This window comes from Magallana gigas, chromosome 3, assembly GCF_963853765.1.
Source record: "Magallana gigas chromosome 3, xbMagGiga1.1, whole genome shotgun sequence".
NCBI classification, from domain to species: Eukaryota; Metazoa; Mollusca; class Bivalvia; order Ostreida; family Ostreidae; genus Magallana; species Magallana gigas.
The window spans coordinates 32,240,837-32,265,691 of NC_088855.1; the positions used below are offsets into that span (position 1 = coordinate 32,240,837).

The 24,855-nt window shown below is 35.4% G+C and overlaps 1 protein-coding gene and 7 non-coding genes across 8 annotated transcripts; 5 read left to right on the forward strand and 3 right to left on the reverse strand.

The window, feature by feature from the left end:
• The first annotated feature begins 305 nt into the window (after positions 1-305).
• Positions 306-14,719, forward strand: LOC105343702 (sodium- and chloride-dependent glycine transporter 1). Its single transcript, XM_011451163.4, has 15 exons — positions 306-459; positions 2,116-2,386; positions 2,524-2,655; positions 3,063-3,215; positions 3,312-3,369; positions 3,672-3,804; positions 4,014-4,148; positions 4,502-4,605; positions 4,990-5,114; positions 5,300-5,412; positions 5,645-5,785; positions 5,915-6,014; positions 6,147-6,247; positions 12,944-13,102; positions 14,305-14,719. The coding sequence occupies exons 1-15, from the start codon at positions 427-429 to the stop codon at positions 14,560-14,562; spliced, it is 2,016 nt and encodes a 671-aa protein (XP_011449465.3). The 5' UTR covers positions 306-426; the 3' UTR covers positions 14,563-14,719.
• A 3,770-nt stretch (positions 14,720-18,489) lies between these two features.
• Trnal-cag (transfer RNA leucine (anticodon CAG)) lies at positions 18,490-18,573 on the forward strand. The gene has a single exon. It is a non-coding gene; the product is annotated as a tRNA-Leu (tRNA).
• A 1,590-nt stretch (positions 18,574-20,163) lies between these two features.
• Trnal-cag (transfer RNA leucine (anticodon CAG)) lies at positions 20,164-20,247 on the reverse strand. Its single transcript has one exon. It is a non-coding gene; the product is annotated as a tRNA-Leu (tRNA).
• Positions 20,248-21,001: 754 nt separating this feature from the next.
• On the forward strand, positions 21,002-21,075 carry Trnan-guu (transfer RNA asparagine (anticodon GUU)). The gene has a single exon. It is a non-coding gene; the product is annotated as a tRNA-Asn (tRNA).
• Positions 21,076-21,530: 455 nt separating this feature from the next.
• Trnal-cag (transfer RNA leucine (anticodon CAG)) lies at positions 21,531-21,614 on the reverse strand. Its single transcript has one exon. It is a non-coding gene; the product is annotated as a tRNA-Leu (tRNA).
• A 780-nt stretch (positions 21,615-22,394) lies between these two features.
• Positions 22,395-22,468, forward strand: Trnan-guu (transfer RNA asparagine (anticodon GUU)). The gene has a single exon. It is a non-coding gene; the product is annotated as a tRNA-Asn (tRNA).
• A 455-nt stretch (positions 22,469-22,923) lies between these two features.
• Trnal-cag (transfer RNA leucine (anticodon CAG)) lies at positions 22,924-23,007 on the reverse strand. Its single transcript has one exon. It is a non-coding gene; the product is annotated as a tRNA-Leu (tRNA).
• Positions 23,008-23,785: 778 nt separating this feature from the next.
• On the forward strand, positions 23,786-23,859 carry Trnan-guu (transfer RNA asparagine (anticodon GUU)). The gene has a single exon. It is a non-coding gene; the product is annotated as a tRNA-Asn (tRNA).
• Positions 23,860-24,855: the final 996 nt, after the last annotated feature.

Sequence of the window (24,855 nt, forward strand, 5' to 3'; positions counted from 1 at the left end):
AAACCAACCAAAAATCAAACAAAAAAATGTTATGCATTTGAAAAGACTGTATAAAACTACATGTATCTTGTTTTTTCTTGTTCGTTTTTTTTAAATTATTCTCGTTTGTTTTATCGATTTTGCTTGGGTCTATTTTCTTTTGTGAGTTTGCTTTGGTGAAAGGAAAATTAGTATTCATTGAGGCACCTGTAAACAGTAAAGCATCTAAGAAAAAAATAAAGAAGAAATTAAAATGCACATTGAAAACAAAGGACAATCTACCATTTTGCTGCAAGAAAACAGAGAAAAAACTGCACAACACAATTTAAAATTTGTCAGACTATCAGATTTACAATGTCTCTCATCCGTGATCTTGAATAATGACAAGGGCCCTCGTGTAGATCGTAAAGTCTCTATTGCTTCACCGAGCTACCCAGAACTAGAAAGATGACGGAAGGTAGCCATACAGATAATGGACAAGTAAGTTCTGATTTTTGTTCGCTTCCAATTATGGACATTTGGATTAATCATACATAAAAAAAAATGGCACAGTAATGCAACTGAAGAAGGTACTTTTAAAAAGAACTTACTACCGATCAAATCTGCTGTCTTTCCACAAATATATTTAAAAATTAAATTTATTGTTATGACTAAAATAGGAGCGAAATTAAGACGTGTCACTACTTAAAATATTTTAGCCAAAACCTATTATTTAGGATAAAAAAACCCCCACCAATCCAAATGCTTTAATTTTAAGGTAATTTAGGGCGCCTCAATATCGTGACGTTTTTCCGAACGAAATAAACAATAAACTTTTTCTTTTCCAAAACTGTTATCTCACAGCGTAGCGCAACGGGTTAGAGACTGAGTGTTAACTACAAATCTGGAAGTCATGAGTTCAAATTCCGGTGGGAATTTTATAATTTGTACCTTTCCAAAAAAAAATTTAAAACATAATTTTGTTCAAATATTGTAAAATTAAAAAAAATGAAAACGGTGAAAATATTTTGATTATAATGTATATTTCTTCACATTAATATCGATAGATGTCCAATACACCTTAAGACTTGAGTATTTCCCCTTTATTTTTATACAAAATCTCCCATGAGTCCCATTCACTCTGAGTACGCGGCATCACTGTAAACAACATGCAATATACACTATATAATATTAAGATCTCTATGCAACCCATAGTTGTTTGAATTTCAAATTTACAATACCCCAAAATCATGGAAGATCTCAAACTTGATTCATGATTTTTATCTGCAAAATGAATATTTTTCAATTGATTGGATTTATCAATACTGGTTAATATAATAAAACAGACCAATTACATTTCTAAAATAAAAAATAATTTTCTTGATATCTTTGATAAATGCAAACTTGTGTGGTTCAGATCCCCGTTCCCGATCTACCTGGGTATTTATATTTTGAAAGAATAATTCAATACAACTATTACATGTACCAGGGAGTGTTGAACCCCCTTTTCCCTGGAAAATTCAAACTTATTAAATCGTAATAATACCAAAACATAAATCTCGGACCCATCGGGAAAACAGTTTTCCATTGGACCCCCCCCCCCCCAGCCGGAATTTGTTTAAAAAACATTCACATTTTGAAAAAAAAAAAACAATTTTTTTAGTTGGTTCATAGGCATATAACGGTTGCAACCATTTCATGGGGAAATTCTACGATTCCCGCATGCAGCCGTTACCTTGTTTAAATGTCGACAAAGTGAGGTTATTGCTATGCACTGACATGGAATTTATTTACGAAAGGTAACGAGTTGTCATATACTATACTGTATAAATTGTTAAAGGTTTACCTGAATTTATACCCAACTCTGGCACTTTTATGGTACATTGACCCAGTGTTAAGAGAGACAACTCTCACTGGTATTAATGATAAAGTCGCGTACACTACAACATTCTAATGATTTTTTTTTACTTCTTTTGAAAAATCATATACAATTAACATTCGCGCAAAATTGTAAATGAATGAGCAGACGGATAGGAAAATTTAATGTTTTGCGACCTTTTTTTTTATTATTTTAAAAAAGGAAAAGGAAATTTCTTAGAACAACTACGAAATAGAGAGAATTAATATGCCGAATTATCCTCCGATCATAATTTGTAGTTAAGTCACAATGGGCTAAAAGATGCCAATGCTCCACTCTCTCTAATAACTGAGCCCATGAAGTTAGGCCATGAAGGGTCAAAGGATTCCACCGCTCCCTTTTCTTTAATTACGGAACCCATGAAGTCGACAACAGAGATAAAAGAGAAGGAGATGCTACAGCGGGGGAACTGGGGAGGGAAGCTGGAGTTCATCCTGACCTGTGTGGGGTACGCTGTCGGCCTCGGTAACGTGTGGAGATTTCCGTACCTAGCATTCAAAAACGGAGGCGGTAAGTATTCCGTCTGAATGCTTTTCGTAACAAAGCTTCCTATGACCCAATCTTGGCACCAGAATAATTATATACATGTAGTTGCGTGTGCATGTATTCAAGTATTTCTGTGTTTACTTTGTTTTTCATCCTTATAGGTGCATTTTTGATCCCGTATTGGATAATCCAGCTGTTTGTGGGAATGCCTTTGTTTTTCATGGAACTTTGTTTTGGTCAGTTTGCTAGCCTTGGGCCTTTGTCTATTTGGAAAATATGTCCAGCTCTTAAAGGTACATTGCAAATAATATTATATTAGTACACTAGACTAATTCTTAATTAGAACCATGCATTTTAACAAGAGGTTGGATTTTGGGCATTTGTGTCAAACTGCAATGTGAGTTAGGCCTGTTTATTTCATTGCTGGATACGCAGCCATGGCTTTTTAAAATCGACACAATTTATCTGGTTTTTTAGCGAAAACTACACAAATATGTATATTTCACTTGAAACCAGCGTCATTTTTAACTTGTTTGGACGTAAGAAATAGATAGCTACATCCTACCATAAGTCTTGTTAAAATCGTTCTAACAGTTTAGTTCCGAGAATGTGGCATTGGTAGCTCTTGTCACGTAACATACAATGTACATATAGTTCGATGTTGTGACATACATATAATATAGCTCTTATGTCGTAACAGGAATTGGAATTGCTTCTGTGCTGGTCTCCGCATTCATTGGCCTATACTACAACGTCATTATCGGCTACTGTTTCTTCTACTTTTTCGCTTCGATGTCGGACCCTCTGCCCTGGGCAGAAGAACTACGAACCAACGGCACCAACGTTACACAAGGTTCTCTGCCAAAATCAGTCTTGAATTTAGTACATGTCCATTCGTTTAATTAATCAGATGTTTTATCCCAGTCTTTTTGTTTGCTTTCTTATGCAGGATCCTTGAACTTGACTTTGGTCAATAATACGATGTCAAAGAGTGAACGATATTTCTAGTAAGTTTTATTTTCTACCAATGGTGGAATGGAGGGGGCACACTAATCTTGGCATTCAATACTGTGGAATTATTTTACTTTATTTTACTTTGTGGAGACCAATTTTCGTGAATTAATGCCATTTTTTCCGTTGCGATGAAATTTTATGGGTTGGCTTGTGCATGTAATGAAAATGACTGGGTTTCAATAACGTGTTTGGGATGATAGTTCATGGGTGAAGGTTTCTCACGAAATCCACGAAAATCGAGCTCCTGTATATTCTAATGATTCCCCATAAATACATAATTTTTCATTGTCCCCAGTGAGACGCTGTTGGGGATGTCAGAAGGACTGGAGGTGCTGGGTAATGTCCGCTGGGAGCTGGCTCTTTGTCTTCTGCTAGCGTGGTTTGTCGTCATGGCAGTGCTGTCCAAAGGAATTAAGTCACTTGGAAAGGCAAGGCCATTTGTTACGATTATGATGCTTGCATATTAAATTAATGTCTTAATTCTAGAACAATTTCACCGAAGAAACTTTTTTAACGAAAATTCTTGATTTAAAAGTTGGGGTAGTTTCTTTTAAATTTGCATTGTTTTAAATCTCAAGAATGAACAATTTGTTTAGAGACTCTAATAGGTAAACCATTTCCTCTCTGTGATTGTTAGGTTGTCTACTTTACGGCGACCTTTCCGTACTTGCTGTTGACCGCTTTGTTGGTTCGAGGGGCAACGTTGGACGGGGCTTCGGACGGGATCTACTATTACCTAACCCCACAGTGGGAGAGACTCGCCGATTCCAATGTTAGCTAACTAAACATAAATACTGTATACTAGGAAATATTCGCCCCAATTTATTTTTTGCCCCTTTCGCCCTTGTTGTCAGCGGGCAAATTTAAGAGTGAGCGAATTTCAATGTCTTAAATTCTCTCTCTGTAAATCATAACTGTGTCTGGGTGATTTAAGACGGGGCGTAGGCATAACTGTTTGCAAATGTACAAGGGCGAAAATTACACGCGGAGAAAATTACCCTGTATACAGTAATTCAAAACCAAAACAACTGTCTGTGTACTGGCTAGCTAATCCTTCAAAGTTATAAAACCAAGTGAATATTCCAATGTAGAAATCTTTTTTTTTCATATAATATTTGATTGCAGGTTTGGAGCGATGCTGCCACACAAGTTTTCTTTTCTCTCAGCGCATGCTCGGGAGGGCTTGTTCTGATGGCCAGCTTTAACAAGTTCGACAACTTTTGTCTACGGTATGTGGATTGTGGGTTAGAGTTATGTTTTCATACCCATAAACATTTAAAACCAGTGTTTTATGCGTAGGCCTAATTCATATCAATTTTGCCATTGGCTCTTTTACACTTTTGTGAAGGCATTCTTGTTAGTTGCTATAATGCAAATACGTACATGTATCTAGGAGCAATTGCATGTTTTCATAACTTTGTGTCTTTTTCATAATAACTCCACAAAGAATTTCATTTATTTATTAATGGATTGTAGATAATAGATATTTTTTCTTTAAAAAATACTCACTGGGTTTGTTCACGGTCAGCGTTAGCGATCACAGGCTACAGAAGATATAAGTTAGTACATGTACCTTTTAATGTTTTGATGACTAAAAAAACTTTTTGACTTAGGGATGCCCTTATTGTACCCTTGATTGACTGTTTGACCAGTTTCTTCTCTGGTTTCGTTATTTTCACTGTGTTGGGAGCAATGGCTAAAGCTAAAGGAGTGGAGGTCGCTGATGTCGCCCAAGGAGGTTAGATTGTTTTCCTCAACACAAATCAAAACAAATAATGCAGAAGTAGTTGTCAGGTCTGCTTACTACAGAATTTTCATACAACTCGAATACGAAGAATAAATATAACGCAAAAGTAGTTTTCTGATCTGCTTCATACAGAATTTCCATACATTTCGGATACAAAGTGTTAATATTTCTAACAGGAACTGGTCTAGCCTTTATTGTCTATCCAGAAGCTATTTCTCAGATGCCAGCACCAACCGTTTGGGCAATTTTGTTTTTCTTCATGATGCTCATTATCGGTTTCAGTTCTGAGGTGAGAAAACAACCGACTAGACTGTTTCCTTTTCATCGTATAACAGGAGAATTAAAAATCTATTAAATAAAGTTCATTGGGTAAAATTCTAGTACGACATTAACTAAGTGCGGTTTTTGTATAATTTATTATATATACATTATGTATGTATGTACCATGTGAATGTAAGCACAGGTTACGAAATCTTTTCATTTATTTTGTTCATTATTTATATAATTTTATGCTCATGCAGTTTTCTATCATGGAAACGGTGATTTGTTCCCTCATCGACGAATTTCCACATATTCTGAGAAAAAACTGGAAAAACTCGACGCTGTTCCGTCTAGCGATCTGCCTCACATTCTACTGTCTAGCTCTTCCGATGACCACCAATGTAATTTGTAATACATGTTTTACAGATTATCTTTTTGAATTAAAATATCAATTCTTTTCAATTTTGTTTTTTAAGCACATCCTAATTTTTATGCTGTAGAATTTAAATTTAATATACCAATTGTTTCAGGGGGGAATATATATACTAGAACTGCTGGATTCCTCCGTTAGTGGTTTTCCGTTACTTTTTGTTGGACTATATGAGTGCATAGCATTGTGTTATGTATACGGTAAATATCTCAAATGTATTATTATAACAAATTTTGTCATACAAATATTAGTTTGTTTTTTAATATTTGAGCATGATTTTCCCGAAACGAACATTTTCACATTTTACATTTTTTTTTCTCTATACAATAAAGGCTATAACAGGTTTGCTTCGGACATAGAAATGATGTTGGGAAGAAAACCATGGATTTACTGGCAAGCTTGCTGGTGCTGTATCACCCCTGGTATATTGTTGGTATGTTTACAAGTAGGCCATGTCGTTTCGTTATCAATATGTATAATAAAACATACTGCATATATATGATAGTTTCATAGGCGTCGGAACCGGGGGGTTTTTTGCAAAGTTATACCTAACCATTAGAAACATAGCATGATAGAGGGTTCAGCCCCCCCCCCCCCCACTTTTTCTCGTAGGAAAGATTATTGTTCCTAAATTTACCTTGAAAGATTGAGAAGTTGGATTCAGAAGCATACTAGCCCCCCCCCCCCCCCCCCGGATTAGGAATTTCATGAATTTGGAAAAAAAAAATTTGGGTAAGTTTTTTTTTGTTTAGAAGTATAGGTATACTACTCCCCCCCCCCCCCCCCCCCCCTCCACGGTTTAGGATTTCCATGATTTTGGGAATTACTTTTTAAGGTCTTCCGTTTTCAACGGAAGACCTTGTACTGATTCTGTTGGTAATTCTTTTTCTTCTTTTTTTTCTTCTAGACGTTTTTTAAAACTCAAATATCTTGCTTGTTTGTTGTTCTATAAAGTTCAAATTTTCAGAGCTTATTTGTAGTTACTATTTCTCAATATCTAATGAAAATCGTTGAAATCGACTCTTCCGGTACCGAGTTATTCCCCTTTTTCCCAAAAATATAGGCATTCTTGTGCACGCAAAGGCTCTGAAATCGCCCACAGCATGTGTTACAAAGTCACAAATCTTAAAAATAGAGAGTTTGAACGTTGTCCTCCGAGTTTTGTTTTTACAATTTTCCTCCTTTAAAGTTTCAAAAAATTAATTTGAATTTGTGTTTCAAAAAATGCTGATTTTGGGGTGTGTTTTTGTTATGTAGCTCTTTAGTTTAAAATTTTCTCTAAACACATATAGAACAAAATATGTGCAAAATATCAAGGGCTTTCACCTGACACCATTGAAAAAGGGTTGGCCCCTTAAATTAGGGGTCTAGAGCCCTTAAAAGTCTTCGCTTTAAAACTCAAAAATGGTTAATATTTCGCTATAGCTGTCGATAGAAAAGTTGTTCATTATTGTGTTATCAATGTCGTTACAAAATTATTTTGTACCGGTAATGCGAAATATGAGTGTAAAAAGCTTGTCTTGTTAACATGTACCTGTATTCATTTGGCAAGTAAGCGAATCGTCTTCGTGTGCATAACGTACATAAATTAACAGCTGAAAGTGTACCAGTATATACGGGATGCTTTGATTCATTTGAAAAAGTGTCTAAAAAGTATACGTGTACATATTTTTCTTACAGCCTTTTTTTTTGGAGTCACCTCTGTTTAGGTCCTATAGTGGACAACCGTTAAGAAAAACAAAAACGAGAAAATATAAACGTTCTTTTTCTTATCTAGTGAGATACATAAACTAGATTTAAAAAAAAAATAACTTCCATGAAATAGATTTGAGTCATTTTACTGCGACCTAAATTCTTTGTTGTGTGCGTCATTACATAACCCATCTCGCCCGCGGCCGAGAAAATCGATCGCCAAGGTCGCGGATGGACTACCTAGCGGTCAGCGGTTATCTAATACACAAGAATCGCGTCTGTCATATGTGATTTTATTTAGCCGCAAACACAAGAATCGTACACAATGCCAATAAAGCTTACTATTCTTAATTTGAATTAAACGATAGAGTGTCAATAAGAAATCGTTCTGTTTAATCATAAAAGCAATGCTATTCTCGAACTGAAGCAGTGTCAGACAGAAAGATCAACTGTGGGATTAAAGGGGGAAAAAACTTATATTAATTAGAGTTTAGTAATCATACTGCAAACATTGTAAATCTTCCTGGGTTCTGAGCTCTCTATGTGTGTTTTACCTTTACGTAAGTCGGCCGAGGAAATCGGTCGCGGCTGCGCTACCTAGAGGGAAGCGGTTATCTAATAACAAGATATATATACAAGAAATGTTTCAATTTTATGTTCTTAAAGTTTGTTAACCTTCAATTTATTTAATTAAACATTAGAATGTGAATTGAGAAGCCCCTCTAAAAATTGATATAGGCGATATTATTCCAAATCAGAAACATCATCAGACATAAATCAATAGTGAATTTGTAATTCTAAAATGTTCTAAAAACTATACATGTACTAATAATGTTATAGATAAACAACGAAAAACCACAAAGATTAAACCTTAAAATGATGATCACCCCTAGAACATAGCCAAGGAGATCCCGCGCGAGTGGACAAGTGATCCGCGGTAGCTTCGTGTTCTTCTACATGTACTTTATCACACGTGCATGTTTATTGATATTTTGTACGATTCCAACTATTTGTTTATTCGAGATTTTGACCGGTACATGTAAGATTGACTTGTGTTTCAATTTAAGATTTTTTTATTTACCCACGAATATTTCCACTAAATACTGCTGAGAGGTTTTATAGCTATCGTAGAAAGTAGTTGACATCTTCATAAGGTTGCACATAAAATGAGAGAGAGAGAGAGAGAGAGAGAGAGAGAGAGAGAAAGCACAAAATTGGAAGCATTATTTAGCCGAATATAGAAAATGAAACAGTCCCCAAGCGTCCAAGGCAGGATATAAAAAAATCAAATATCAAATTAACACATGCGGTAGAGGCAATTGCAACTTCTCTGGCCTTTCCGGCAAGTTTGGAAATACACCTCGAATGTATTAACATCACCGGATGTTAGAATTTTATACAAAATGGAGTCGCTTCCCATTAAAATAAGTATCGGCGAGAAGTCTTGTATGTCGTTTCTGTGTTATATTTTAGTGTATATTGATACCTTTAATGAAGTATAGCTCACATCTCAACAGATCATAAAATGTGTTTTAATCATATCAAGTTTTATAAAAAGGGGGGTTGTCATAGGTAAAACATTCGAAGTGTTTTTCCGAGCTTGCCGGAAAGGCCCGAGAAGTTGCGATTGGCTGTAGAGGCTGACACGATAAAAGAATTGTCCAGAATTGAGGGATTTAGTGATTATTTTTAGAATGTTCACATGAGTTCTTAAACAAGATTTGTTTAGATTTTATCGGTTTCATGATCACAGTGCAAGGGCTTTATTTTTTTTCAAAATGTGGCGAAGACCTATTTTTGGCTACTACTTAACATGTGTACATTTTTCTCCTCAATGTATGTCACTTTCCCACCCGTGTGTTTATTTGGTCAGTCTATGCTAAGTCAATCCGCTCCACGTGCGACCGAAAATCTCGTGTCGCGTTAGCGATCAGAATATTGCCCCCGGGCTGCAGATCAGCAATTGATAAATAATTGAGTAACATTTGGAAGGATGCTTTCACTGCAGCGGTCAATTGTTAAACAATAAGTGTCTAAATATTCGAATTCAATCAACCTCACATTAAAGGTGCGATATCGCAATCTGAGAATGTGGATAAAAAATTAACCTGTTGAACACGCTAAACTTCTATAGTTATGAACAGAATAAAATATATATTATCAGAGACATAAATAACTTAATAAGTTATTTATGTCTCTGGTTTTATAAGTTAACAGTTTTAAGTCAAAGATTAAATAAAATTTGTTTTCAGGATTAGAAGTAATGATATAGAGTACTGCAAGTGTCAACAGTTTCTTATTTCTTTGAAATAATTGTAGTAGTTCAATTGACTTGCAGACTATAATATAGCGACTTTTCTGCCTCCCAAAAATGTATGCATTTAATTGCGATAGATATTTGTTCTTGGGGATTTTACTTATTGTTATATGCACATTGAAAAAAAAATCATTGAAGTTGTGTAGTATGAGGTTGTAATGCAGATTAAGTGACCTAAAACTCAGCTGAATATTCTATTTTTAATCTAGCTTGTCAAAATGAGAGATTGTTAATTTGTAGTTTGTTAACTCTGAAAAAGTCTAGAACAGAAGAAATAAAGTCTTTATAGCTTTTGCTACATCTTCTTATTTATGTGTACGAGTACATAAAGCTATTTTAGATTTTTTTTTACTGTATGAAAAAGTTTTTTTTTTCCTAACCTTAAATTTAAATATATAGAAATTCAATATCTACATGTAACATCTCAAAAGCTTTGATAGCTTACCGCTTGGAAATCATTTAGTGATGCAAATTGACAAATGCCCATGAAAAGACATTATTGGACCCCAAGGGTTTCTTATCCTTTCCGACGATGATGAGAAGAACTCAAATGTGCATACAAATCATACATTTACATGTATATTTATATGTGATATAATAGAAATAATTGAAAAATATACTGTAGGTCTTTTTTTGTGCCGCACAAAACGGGCGAAAAGGATTTTTATACTCCACGAAAATAAATTCAGGGGGGGGGGGGGTAAATAAAAATCACCTTGTCCGTCCGTACGTCGTGTCCGGTCTATATCTTTCTGATGGAGAAACATTGGAAGTGTTCTTACTTCATACAGATATTACTCATTACCTGACAAAGCGTCATGACCTAAACCCAAGGTCATTTGGACAAAGTAAAGGTCACTGGCAGGAAAAGTGCAAAATTTGTTTCCGGTCCACTTTGGAATTTATTACTTCACACAAAGATTGCTTATGACCCGAGGGTGTGCAATGATGTGTCCCTAAGTCATTTAAGGAAAAACATTGGGAGTTTCTATTTCATGTAAAGATTCCTGATGACCGATGATGTGTCACGAACTTGACCCAGGGTCAGTTGCGTAAGTTCAAAGTGATATTCAACATTTGTCATATATTGTATTAATGGAAATGAGTAAAAGCTAGAGTTTGACATAAAGATTACTTGTGACCTGTAAATATACCCTGCCTTGTCTGACTCACTAAAGAAAAAGAACCATCCATTATTCCCTGATAGAGAAATACGTGAGTAATGACTTCTTTCTTAGCGGGGATATCATTTGTGAGCTTGCTAACAGTACCTTTTAGATGGTCCAGTGGGAGCAATGCCCCCCTTTCTCTCAGCCAAAATTTCCCTTAACTTAACGCTTAGAAAATTGATTTTTGGGTCATTTCCCCCACCATCACATCCACACTTTTATTATAATTAAATTGATTATATACATGTACATAAATGATGTACTTTTTAAAGTTATCCTAAACTTGAAGTAAGTTAAACGAAGAACTTGCCTGGTATGAAAATAATACTTTGAAATTGAGTCTCGTTTTCGATTTCTTGAACTTACTATTATCATATTGATAATCCAGTATCATTAAAAACCATTTCCCTTCTCCTTACACTCGCCAGGTTCTGATAGACCTGTATCAATAACAGACTATCTCCACTTGACCTCCACATTTGCATACAATCTAAATAAACACCTTCTTAGCAATGATATGCCTTTATCTGTTTAATGAGTGGTGAAATACTCAATCTAGAGGTTACATAGAAAACAGGCATGAATTAATTTTATTTTGTCTCCATTTGAAGAGTTCCAATCAATTTTCTAAAGCTCTAATTGTTAAGAAGAAATGGTCGTGTAAAGATGACCTTTTATCAAAACAGGGTCTGTCAGGCTCTGACAAGTGTCAGGAGAAGGAGGTGTTTTAATCAGACTGATGGACAATCCTTTCGCGACACGAAGTTGCGACGGAAGACCTACTCGTTGCTTTGCAACGAGCTCGGCTCTAGTTTCTCAATATTTCTGAGGATTAGTCTAGCCCCCCACTTTCAATTTGCTTCCGACGCCAGTGAGTTTGACACAACAAGTTTAGCTTTTTTTAAAAAAGCCTACCGTCTTTAGAACAAACCCTAGACAGCACTTAGTTATCAAAGACAGTTTAACTCTTTTTTATATAAATGTCACCTTCCTCTACATAGCATAGTGAGTGGATTTATCCAAACATTTTTGTGTTTGGATTGTTGTATCGTTTAAGCATGCGTGTCTAAAATTGAGAACTGCGTGCCCGAGCTTGTAAGTTGAGATCGACTATAGGGTGAAGAGATCTTAGGTTGGGTCGATAAAATCAAAGTTATACCACTGCATTTATCTATTTAAGGTGCAAATAACTTTACCGATATTAGGCATCCGCATCAATTTTTTTTTTTTTTTACATTTTTGTATAAATATTTGAATAAACAATTCTAAAAGAAAAAAATAATAATTTCAATAGATATTATAGAAAGTTACTTTCAACTAGTTGGACCTGAAAACCAAAGGCTGAATTTCATTCATAGCAATTTGTATTGCTTTTTCGTTTTCTCACTTTTTAAGATTTGAAATCTACGAAATTTGTTAAGTCGTACGTGAAAAAAATCATCAGAAAATTATCTACCTTGCGCCGAACAGTATTTCAACCAATGAAATAAATGTAAATTTTCACATCATGTATTTTCAACCAATCACAAAGGAAAGGAAGTGCACAACCCGGAGACTGTAAATTATTTCAACTCTTTATACCGTCTTCCAAGGAAGACGGTAATATTAATCATACTTAATCTCTATCACCTCTCCTATATTTCTTTAAATCATTTAAAGATATATATATTCATATTCATATGCTTAAAAGATCATTTTTTTTCCAAAGAGGTCGGAACTGTATTATTCTTAACTACGCTTGATCTTTTTAAATTTTGTTCATGAAATAAGGATCACACACAGGCGACATTTTTTATTACCGATCGTTTCATCATTTATTTCTAATAAAATCTATGGTATCATATACACGTAGTATTTGAACGAGTAAAACTGGATCATATGAAACCATCTACATCGATTAAATTTTAAAGTGGTGTAAATGTTGTATGATGACGTCACTATCCCTTTTCAGGCTGTCATAGTGTTTAAGGCTTACCAATATACCCCACTGAAGTTCAACGACTACGAATACCCTGACTGGGGAGTGGCGCTTTGGTGGATAGTATGTCTCATCCCAATTCTCGCCATTCCTGCCTGGGTCACGTATCGACGTCATGCTGTAGGGGGGCAGGTGGGTGATGACGTAAATTTAGTGACGTATGAGTCATATGATACATGTATTGTTTGTCATAAAGCAAACATTTGCAGCTTGCCCTCAGCAAATTCAAAACAATTTTAATTGTTTTTCATGGTTTTTACTTTATTATATGGAATCTCTTTTCATTAATTGGCTTATTGCAATCTTATAGCAAGCGTATCTTTTTGATAAAACCTCTGCTGGTTCTTTTTAATAGCAAATGCTCGTGATTTTCAACCGAGAATGTCAAATCAATTTCATATGTATTGTGCACGATGCTTTGGTAATGAATATGAATCACCGTAAATAAACGATAATTTAAGTTCTACTAGTGATAATTAGTTTATAACACGTATAACGAGTCAACGACCTCATTAAATTATATTTTCACATTATGTGCTGGTTTTTCCGAACACTTATAGGTAAACAAACTATGTTTCCTTTATCTATGTATATTTAATAAATAGCAATTTAAAAAGTTCACCGGAATATGAAGTTGGTTGGTCACGTGTTCAAGTCCTGTGAAGCCCGGAGGGCTTGTCAGTAGATTTTATCACGTGCCAACCATGCAAGTTCATATCCCGGTGAACTTTTTAACATTGCTGTTTATTACTTATAATTACGTTTGAAAAAGACAAATCGTTCAGAACTGTTAAAATTACAGAGATTTTATGTTTACAATAATTTAAGCGACAAGCGATAAGCGTGTGTGCAAGCTTTATTCAATGTAAAAAGGGAGTGAAGCGTCAAAGATAGGGACAATTGTGTCTTATTTCTGGAACCGTGCCGTTTCAGACTGTAAAGTGTAGAATATTAGTTAACTTTTAAACATTATTCAAATGTATTGTAATGTTATAGCATTAGAGTTATTTAGTTTTGAACGTTTTTTACCATCCCAAAGATAATTTAAGAAAAAAAATCAGCAGAGACGGTGCGCCGCAAGCGAGCAATTTTTACAATGAGTTTCGGCGACTGCTCACAGCTAACAAGCACCCGCATTGCTAAATAGAAATATTGTTTTCTAGTAACAATAAAACGCTGGGAACATAATGAAATGATATAAGCTACATTAGTGTATATGTAACATTGCATGAATTTCATTTTTTTTAAGGGGGGATCACATATGACGGTAATATCTTTTATGCAAAATATATCATATACATATACGATAATGCATGACTTTCTCTTTTGTCCAGGGTTTCCGGGGTGAGTTTCTTCCCCGTCCCGAGTGGGGTCCCGCGTCACCAGAAAACAGAAAAGGTCGGTACGCTCCGCAAGTACCCACGGAACAAAATGGGGTGAAGGCCTACGACAACGCAGCCTACGAGTATCCCGATAAATTTACAATAGCTAGTGGCTTACGACACACTCTTCCGGAGTCCTTGCCTGGTTATGTCAACCAGGGATTTCAAACAGACCAAGGGAGAGCATTTTCCGAAAGCACTAAGCTTTGATGAACTACAAAATACAAATTGTTTAATATATGTATGTTGGGGTCAAGTATATTTCATGTATTTTTAAATTGTGATATCGTTTTCTGGATTGTACATGTTTCCGGGCACACGGAATCTAGGACTTTCTTTAAAAAAAATAAAGTATATAAACATTTGAGATTTGACATTTTGATAAAAATGTCACTACGAAACGGCAAAATACACTTGCGGACAAGGTTGTGTGTCATGTACATATATCAATGTGTAATATATGTAAATTTTACATACTGAATTATTTGAGGTTTTTATTCGTGTATTATTAGAGGTTGCAGTAATTGTTTTGAAGCTTCTATGATCGGATCTGTCCGGGGCCAAGGGGTTCGGACGACCTTCATTTATCTCATGGAAGTTCATACATTACAATATTAAATCTAAACAGTATTATAATGGTTACAAAAAAAATTGCCTCAGCAGAATCACTCTTCACTAAATTCAAACACATCCATGGATACGCCTTTCAGGTAACAATTTAACTTCCCCTCGCCTCGGCCCTGAAAATCTTTGGATCTGCGTCCGGCCTCTATCAAACTTCTAAATGTACTGTGTTTATGCTCAGAAGTCACATGTTTCGACATGCTTTATTTACACATTTTTATATATCGGTAATATTAATGGCGCTCCTGATATCACCAAAGTGTAGTTACTTCAACAGTGTGTACATACTCGGCAAACGTACATGTATTCTATTTATAGACATTTACGGCATATATGCATTATGATAAATGCTAGGAACATTTTTTGCATACGCTTGCATAGATATGAAAAGTACACGTGTTCTATATACATTAACTATTCTAGCCTTCACAGATGTGGTCTGTTCGATTTGTATATCAACACGATCGGGAAGGGGGATATCTCTAGAGAAGTGAATAGCTTTCATGCATGATTGTCTAGTTCTCTAAAGTATGGGTATGGGGTCGAGGGGGGGGGGGTGCAACTACCCCACAAAGATCGTAAATCATGTAAGACATATGCACACGTAGTGTTAAATACAGTGTAGTAAAGAATATTTAATTATTTTGAAACAACGCAATGAAAAAGACATAGATTGGTTTGCGCAGATTCAGAAGAAATATTTCACCGGGGGGGGGGGGGGCGGTTCCATGCATGCGATATTAGATTGATTAATCATTAATACTGATTTTTAAAAATTGATAATAAACACTGTTATAAAACAATATAAGTTATTCACCCACTTCTCCTCCCAGGAATTTCCCCATACTAGGGAAGACTACTAACGGCTAGATGACTGCATGGCAAAACCACGTGGAGGATGGCACCGGTTCTCATAATGAGCCGGTGTTATGCTGGCCTTGTCCTTCGTTCGGTTAATGACTCGTTTGTTTTGTTCAAGATGTTTATTTGCGACGGATTTCTTTTTTTAAATAAAACGTTATGCATGATGGATATCTTGCAGACTTAATCTGAGCGATTAGTAAGTTATAGGCTTACATAAAAGTTGCCGCTTTCGTTAATCAAAGACGATGACGATTTATACTGTTTTGAACAAACACCATCTCTTTTCTTTGTGGTGACAAAGGATATATTGTTAAGTATAAAATAATGTACCTCTGTACATATTATGGTGTACCTGTTCATTATATATATATATACGTCAAGTTGTCAAGTTCTTTGCCTAAAGACATATTATATACAACAAACAGCACTGTTCATTGCATGACGCACGCTCCATTTGTTATCGTGTGTACACTTCCGTATATAAAAAATAAAGATAAAGTTCTGTTTTTCCTCAATTTAATCCACCGACTCTCAGATCAGTCAATTTGTATAGAGACAAAAAGAACATTCAAACGTAAGGTAAACATAAATAAGTTTTAAAGCACTTCAATATTTTGTTGTATACAAACTGAAAAAAAAAATCAAACAAACATCTTACATCACATTAATTTTATGCATGATGAATATTTATGCCGAGGTAAACGAGAACACGTCGAGATCATTGACACCAGAATGTTTGTTTACAACGCGACCTGACCTCAGTCGACCTATTTTTTCATAGTAACAAGCCAGACAGTATTCCTACGCTGCCTTGTGTACAAAATAAAGTCAGACCACGAACTATTTATAGAACCGATGTTTGTAATATAATTACTTCAGTACATCAAACTAGAAACTCGTGTTTTATGTGATAAAATTGTTGAATATACAGAGTAAACGCATATATTACCGACAACAATACACAGATTCGCAAGTTGCCATAAATATTGCTCACTACATGCCGTATTATATGAGAATGTTGCGTCAGATATAAACACACCATCTATAGTTCTACTATTCTAATTATTCGAGATCGGGAAAAAAATCCATTCAACTAATCTGTCACACTTAATAACTAAGTACAGTTCATTAGTTATCAACGTCAGATTCACTTTCACTTTCATAGCTAGTATAAGCGGCAGAGGGTCGGCCTAACGAATTGTCCTCCACATCGTAATCAAACTGGAACTCATCGCTGTGCGATGTCCTCGTCTGTAGGCGATGGACGGCTTCCTGAATAAGAGTCTGTTTCCTGAGAAGTTGCCTGAGTAAAGTCACCGAGTCAGTTATTGCACTTTGTGTGGCTGCCGCTGCTGTAGTTGATTCCCTTGCTATAGAACAGCCACAGTTCCTTGAGAGACATTTTGAACACTTTGGTACTATGTGATGAGACGATGATGACGATGAAAGAAACGATGAATCGTTGATCAATGAGTGAGCCTTCCAGTGTTTCACTACACAGTACGGCGAAGACCGCATGCGTTGTTTACATCGTCCTATATAGTTGTTCTGTAATTTTCCAACTAAAAATTCCATTTCCGAAGAAATATTTTCTCCTTGGAGACTGTGTTGTAACTCCTGTGCCGAAATCTTCATGATTTGATAAATATTTCCCGGTAGTTTAACGTGCTTTGTTTATTAAGCACGAAGGATGATACACACCAAACCGCCTCTTGCCGGTGTATTTTTGAATGGAAATTCTTTGTTGATAAATCCGACTGTTTACTGTCTTCTGCTTACGCGTAAAAAATAGTTCCGAACGCTTTGGGAGATGTTGCGCTTTGTTTATCACGGGTTTACTTAGAAGATGGATGAGTGAACAGTTTAAAGCAAACAAATACTCAAAAATTAATATTTTTATCATATATTATTAATCGATGACTGTCGATTGGGTGTAAATAACAAGCACATGTTTGTACCGTGAACGGTGTTGTTCAATACTGATTGGCTGAGCTACATCAAAAACACCGCAAAGGATTGTCCTCAAAAAAGAATTCAAACAAACTTAAATGAGATAAACCAACACAGCTTTTTTTTTACACCAGAGAATGCTTTTTTTTTTCAAAAATGAATCATATGGATATATATGGACACACGGAATAGGTTCCGATCTACCAATTTTATTCATGAAGATGATCAATAAAAATTAAATTAATCAAATGAGATGATGCATGCATAATACAACTAACATAGATTTATCGACTATACGCATATATAATATATACATGTTATGTAGTACATTAATTTGTCTTTCTTTCCAGCGACCATAGAGATAAATAAATCAATATTGATGTACCTTTTAGTTTATGCATGTATACTGATCAATGTACTCATTTCTGATTTACATGTACATCTACATAAGTCCTCGATTTTTAACTTGTATCGAGTATAAATGTAATATATAATGCATGGAATTAAACAATAACGAAAATCAGAGTAAGCGTTAAAAAATAACTCCTGTTTTGATAAATACGTATTTACTTATTTCGAGGTGTATCATGTATTTTATATCAGGTTAACAAGGTTATTGATATAAGATCATAAGGACATGCATATTAAACAGTCTGAAGGTGGCAACTTAGTCAAAATTAAATGCAGGGTAGATATCAAGTCAGGATGGCCGAGCGGTCTAAGGCGCTGCGTTCAGGTCGCAGTCTGGTTCTCCAGGCGTGGGTTCGAATCCCACTTCTGACATATATTTTTTTTTTCGTCATTACAATTTCCCCCATCACTTTAATCAATTATTATAATAAAAAAATACATTTGATAAACTAAGAATTAAAAAAAGATGTTTATATCAGATCACGAAAATTCCTTTTATGAAGGTGACACACAGGTAGTTAATTTTTTGTATTTAAATCATCAATTTCACTTATCTTTCACTTATTTACTGTTCAAGACGAGTTTTATAATTTTAATTAATATTATTTCGCTTGAAGGGTACGTGTTAAATGTGCGTAATTCGGGTACAAGTGTATTTCGGACAGGAAAAAAATCGATCATACTCTATAAAAGCTGAAAAAAAAAGTTCCTCTCGATGATTAACCCTTTGAAATTATTGATGAACTGTTTAAAAAGATGATATCAATATATGAAAAACCCATTGTTAAAACCAAACTAGATGATTGCCAGTACCACATACTAATTGTCCGCGTATGAACAACAAACTGAATCAAACACTGTCAAAAGAAACATCTGCCGAGATCATTTGTCCAACTTTGTTCAAAATGTTGTTGGTTTCGTTGTTTACTGTTCCTAGTTAAATCAAATATTTATAACAATTAACGAAGGAAAAGTTGATGTTTGTGTCTCGTATTTTGTGTACCTTTGTACTCAATACCTTCGTGCCTAAACTATGTTCATCCACTTATATGAAAATGTCCACACTATCTGTTTTGAAACGCCCCCTCGATCCACCGCTTCAGGTTTCAATACACATCCCAAAATAAAAAGTCTACGGGAGTTTTGCATTGCATCAGCCATTAATAAGCCTGGGTGATAACGTTGAAAAATTGCGCGAGGTATTCCGAGTACTTCCGAATGGAGAAAAGATGTAAACAATTCCCATCATAAATCTCCGTAAGAAAGGACTATATATGATATGGGCCTAAAATGGCCCCCTAAAATGAACACCATCATTTTACTATAATTCTTTGTTTCTTAGTACAAATATGTATGTGATGTGTTTACATAATATTCATTTTGGTTCAAGTGCCCACAATTTAGAAACATGACATTGTAAAGACAACCTTTTCCCGCCTTTTTTGCATTTTGCCAAATTTGTTTTCGTTCGAGTGAACTTTTATGAGTGAAAAATGATAATTGTTCAATGAAGTTATCTTGGATATATTCCATTTCATCGATTTCAACTGTATTTTTTTCACAGGTATGTGTATTTTTATTAAAAATCACCAAAAAGTGAGAAAGCAAAAACATGTGACAGACTTTAGATGATTAATTATATGCATTGAGGGTATGCGATGTACTTGCAGAACATGATCGCGAATTTCGGATGCTGTATTATTTTATCAAAATTTCATTATACATGTATTTTTAAATATATTTTTGTTTCTTGTTAAACGTTTCTTCAAAAATTAACATTTCCAAATTAAGCAAATGATATGTGACACGATTTAATTTATATTGCGTGTACATGTTGAAAAGTTGGTATAAAAAACATGCTCGCGAAATTCGGATGCTTTATTATTCCATTCGTTTCCGATATTGTCATTTGCCATGATATGTTTTCGCTTTAAAAAATCGTTCAAAATGGATAAAAATTATTGTCAGAAGTGGGATTCGAACCCACGCCTGGAGAACCAGACTGCGACCTGAACGCAGCGCCTTAGACCGCTCGGCCATCCTGACTTCATGCATATTAAATGTTTTTGAGAGTACGGTTCCATTGGAAGAAGAAAAAAAAAGTCGTAAGGATGGACTAAAAAACGAAAGTTTTTGGAATACAGCATAAAGCAACGTGTGTTTGTCGTGAATCAAAGTGCAATAACAACGATCGTCTTAATTTCTTGTTTCCTCTGGATACCAAAACTAAAGATAAACAATACTGAGATTCAATGCTCTTAAAAAGAAAGTACTTCCACTTTGAATGTAATTTGACTGATTTACATCAATATTCGGTCCTATTGTAGCATTTGGGAACATTGCTTCAATGTGTTTTATGGGAACGTCTACAGCTTAACAAACCCCAACTTTAAGAACAGAATGATAGAATTAGGGTTTGTAAAAATAAAAACATGCATTGTTATGATTTTCTGATTTACTTCTACTCGATTCCTTGAAAAATTTCTAATATCGTTGTTATTTCCAAGTGTTCGTAAACAAAGTGATACTTACATACATTTATCCAAACTTGTTGTGATTATTTATAAAAGAAAATGAATATACTACTAATAGAACTGGTTAACGATATCAACAAGTTTTGAAGACTAAACATAACTAAACAACACACAACCTGAACTCTGCTTTAATTACTACTCGTTGCTAAACTGAAAGAAAACATGAAATGTGATGTTCGCCCTTCCTGTCAACGCTCACCTGCGATGTCCAAATGATCTAATTTTTCGATAGTAAAACTTTTTACTTGATGATTATTCTGACACCTGTCTCTGTGGCGCAATCGGTTAGCGCGTTCGGCTGTTAACCGAAAGGTTGGTGGTTCGAGCCCACCCAGGGACGATCTTTTTGAACGAAGACGGGCGCAAATTTAATTTGCAGCAGATGATTTCCCGCTGTGTATTACATCATCAAACCATGCCGAATGTCTTTTGCAAATAACTGGCGTATGAACAACAGACGGATTCACAAATGGTCAAGAGAAACATCCTCCTCTCAACGTTTATCAAAATTTCATTATAACTTTGATTTTGTCGTTGCTGTTGTTGTACTTGTTTTCTTAAATTGACATGGATATTTGCAAATTTAGCAAATGAGCTGATGGTGTGCCAAAAGGTTTAACTTATCTGTTGTGTACATGTCGGAGAGTTGATAGACAGCATTAATCGTGAATTTGGACGTTGTATTATTTTACGAAACAAGTACAAGTCCATGCGTGATTTCGTTCGTGTTTTGATATTGGGGTTTGCCATGATTTGTTAACGTTTGAAAAATCGTTCAAAATGCATAAAAGTCATTGTCAGAAGTGGGATTCGAACCCACGCCTGGAGAACCAGACTGCGACCTGAACGCAGCGCCTTAGACCGCTCGGCCATCCTGACTTCATGCATATTACATGTTTTAAAGGGTTCAAGAAAGGAGTACGGCTCCGTTGGAAGATACCGGTAATTATAAGGCATCGTTAGGATGGACAAATTAGGAGAAGTTTTGGGAATATATCACTAGGCAACGTGTGTTTGTCGTGAATCAAAGTGCAATAACAACGATCGTCTTAATTTCTTGTTTCCTCTGGATACCAAAACTAAAGATAAACAATACTGAGATTCAATGCTCTTAAAAAGAAAGTACTTCCACTTTGAATGTAATTTGACTGATTTACATCAATATTGGGTCCTATTGTAGCATTTGGGAACATTGCTTCAATGTGTTTTATGGGAACGTCTACAGCTTAACAAACCCCAACTTTAAGAACAGAATGATAGAATTAGGGTTTGTAAAAATAAAAACATGCATTGTTATGATTTTCTGATTTACATCTACTTGATTCCTTGAAAAATTTCTAATATCGTTGTTATTTCAAAGTGGTCGTAAACAAAGTGATACTTACATACATTTATCCAAACTTGTTGCGATTATTAATAAAGTAAAAATGAATATACTACTAATAGAACTGGTTAACGATATCAACAAGTTTTGAAGACTAAACATAACTAAACAGCACACAACTTGAACTCTCCTTTAATTACTACTCGTTGCTAAGCTGAAAGAAACCAAAACATGAAATGTGATGTTCGCCCTTCCTGTCAACGCTCACCTGCGATGTCCAAATGATCTAATTTTTCGATAGTAAAACTTTTTACTTGATGATTATTCTGACACCTGTCTCTGTGGCGCAATCGGTTAGCGCGTTCGGCTGTTAACCGAAAGGTTGGTGGTTCGAGTCCACCCAGGGACGATCTTTTTGAACGAAGACGGGCGCAAATTTAATTTGCAGCAGACAATTTCCCGTTGTGTATAACATCATCAAACCATGCCGAATGTCATTTGCAAATAACTGGCGAATGAACAACAGACGGATTCACAAATGGTCAAGAGAAACATCCTCCTCTCACCGTTTGTCAAAATTTCATTATAACTTTGATTTTGTCGTTGCTGTTGTTGTACTTGTTTTCTTAAATTGACATGGATATTTGCAAATTTAGCAAATGAGCTGATGGTGAGCCAAAAGGTTTAACTTATCTGTTGTGTACATGTCGGAGAGTTGATAGACAGCATTATTCGTGAATTTGGACGTTGTATTATTTTACGAAACAGGTACAAGTCCATGCGTGATTTCGTTCGTGTTTTGATATTGGGGTTTGCCATGATTTGTTAACGTTTGAAAAATCGTTCAATATGCATAAAAGTCATTGTCAGAAGTGGGATTCGAACCCACGCCTGGAGAACCAGACTGCGACCTGAACGCAGCGCCTAAGACCGCTCGGCCATCCTGACTTCATGCATATTACAAGTTTTAAAGGGTTCAAGAAAGGAGTACGGCTCCGTTGGAAGATAATTAAGGCATCGTTAGGATGGACAAATTAGGAGAAGTTTTGGGAATATATCACTAGGCAACGTGTGTTTGCCGTGAACCAAAGTGCAATAACCAAGATTAGTATCGTTTCCATTTCTTGTTTTTCTCTGAAAACCAAACTAAGGATAGACCATACTGAGATTCAGTGTTCTTAAGAAGTAGGTAGTTCCACTTTGAATGTAATTTGACTGATTTACATCAATATTCGGTCCTATTGTAGCATTTGGGAACATTGCTTCAATGTGTTTTATGGGAACGTCTACAGCTTAACAAACCCCAACTTTAAGAACAGAATGATAGAATTAGGGTTTGTAAAAATAAAAACATGCATTGTTATGATTTTCTGATTTACTTCTACTCGATTCCTTGAAAAATTTCTAATATCGTTGTTATTTCAAAGTGGTCGTAAACAAAGTGATACTTACATACATTTATCCAAACTTGTTGCGATTATTAATAAAGAAAAAATGAATATACTACTAATAGAACTGGTTAACGATATCAACAAGTTTTGAAGACTAAACATAACTAAACAGCACACAACTTGAACTCTCCTTTAATTACTACTCGTTGCTAAGCTGAAAGAAACCAAAACATGAAATGTGATGTTCGCCCTTCCTGTCAACGCTCACCTGCGATGTCCAAATGATCTAATTTTTCGATAGTAAAACTTTTTACTTGATGATTATTCTGACACCTGTCTCTGTGGCGCAATCGGTTAGCGCGTTCGGCTGTTAACCGAAAGGTTGGTGGTTCGAGTCCACCCAGGGACGATCTTTTTGAACGAAGACGGGCGCAAATTTAATTTGCAGCAGATGATTTCCCGTTGTGTATAACATCATCAAACCATGCCGAATGTCATTTGCAAATAACTGGCGTATGAACAACAGACGGATTCACAAATGGTCAAGAGAAACATCCTCCTCTCACCGTTTGTCAAAATTTCATTATAACTTTGATTTTGTCGTTGCTGTTGTTGTACTTGTTTTCTTAAATTGACATGGATATTTGCAAATTTAGCAAATGAGCTGATGGTGAGCCAAAAGGTTTAACTTATCTGTTGTGTACATGTCGGAGAGTTGATAGACAGCATTATTCGTGAATTTGGACGTTGTATTATTTTACGAAACAGGTACAAGTCCATACATGATTTCGTTCGTATTTTGATATTGGGGTTTGACACCATGATTTGTTAACGTTTGAAAAATCGTTCAATATGCATAAAAGTCATTGTCAGAAGTGGGATTCGAACCCACGACTGGAGAACCAGACTGCGACCTGAACGCAGCGCCTTAGACCGCTCGGCCATCCTGACTTCATGCATATTACATGTTTTAAAGGGTTCAAGAAAGGAGTATGACTTCCGGTTTGCGAATGGCAAGGTGAGCACGTATATTTTGGCTGATCGAATACAACCGAGCGTGTTTACTATCATAAGTGAACCACTGAACTGTGTCTTCTATAGACAAACTTTATGTTAATAATTGTGTTTATTTTACTTGTACTGTATATATAGTTGTGAATTATTACAAAGTGTAAATAACGTTTCAAGCGGGGATGGCAGCCACGTCTAGTGGTCGCCATCTTGGCGGATCACAGAATTTGTTTGTGAACAGGAAATATCGTAAAGAAAACACTTTATTTGTGAATGTGAAAGATAATTCATCGGTGAAACCAGAAGAAGTAATCGAATTTATCCATGATAACTGTGGTGTTGGTAGTTTGCTTGCATGTGTTCCGAAATCGGGGAATTTTTATGAAATTACGTT

Excerpts from the sequence above, each read along its gene's own strand:
- LOC105343702 (XM_011451163.4), top strand. The coding sequence starts at position 427 with ATGACGGAAGGTAGCCATACAGATAATGGACAA. Across the intron at positions 460-2,115 it reads GCCATACAGATAATGGACAA|TTAAGTCACAATGGGCTAAA; the intron begins GTAAGTTCTGAT and ends CATAATTTGTAG. Across the intron at positions 13,103-14,304 it reads GTCATGCTGTAGGGGGGCAG|GGTTTCCGGGGTGAGTTTCT; the intron begins GTGGGTGATGAC and ends TCTTTTGTCCAG.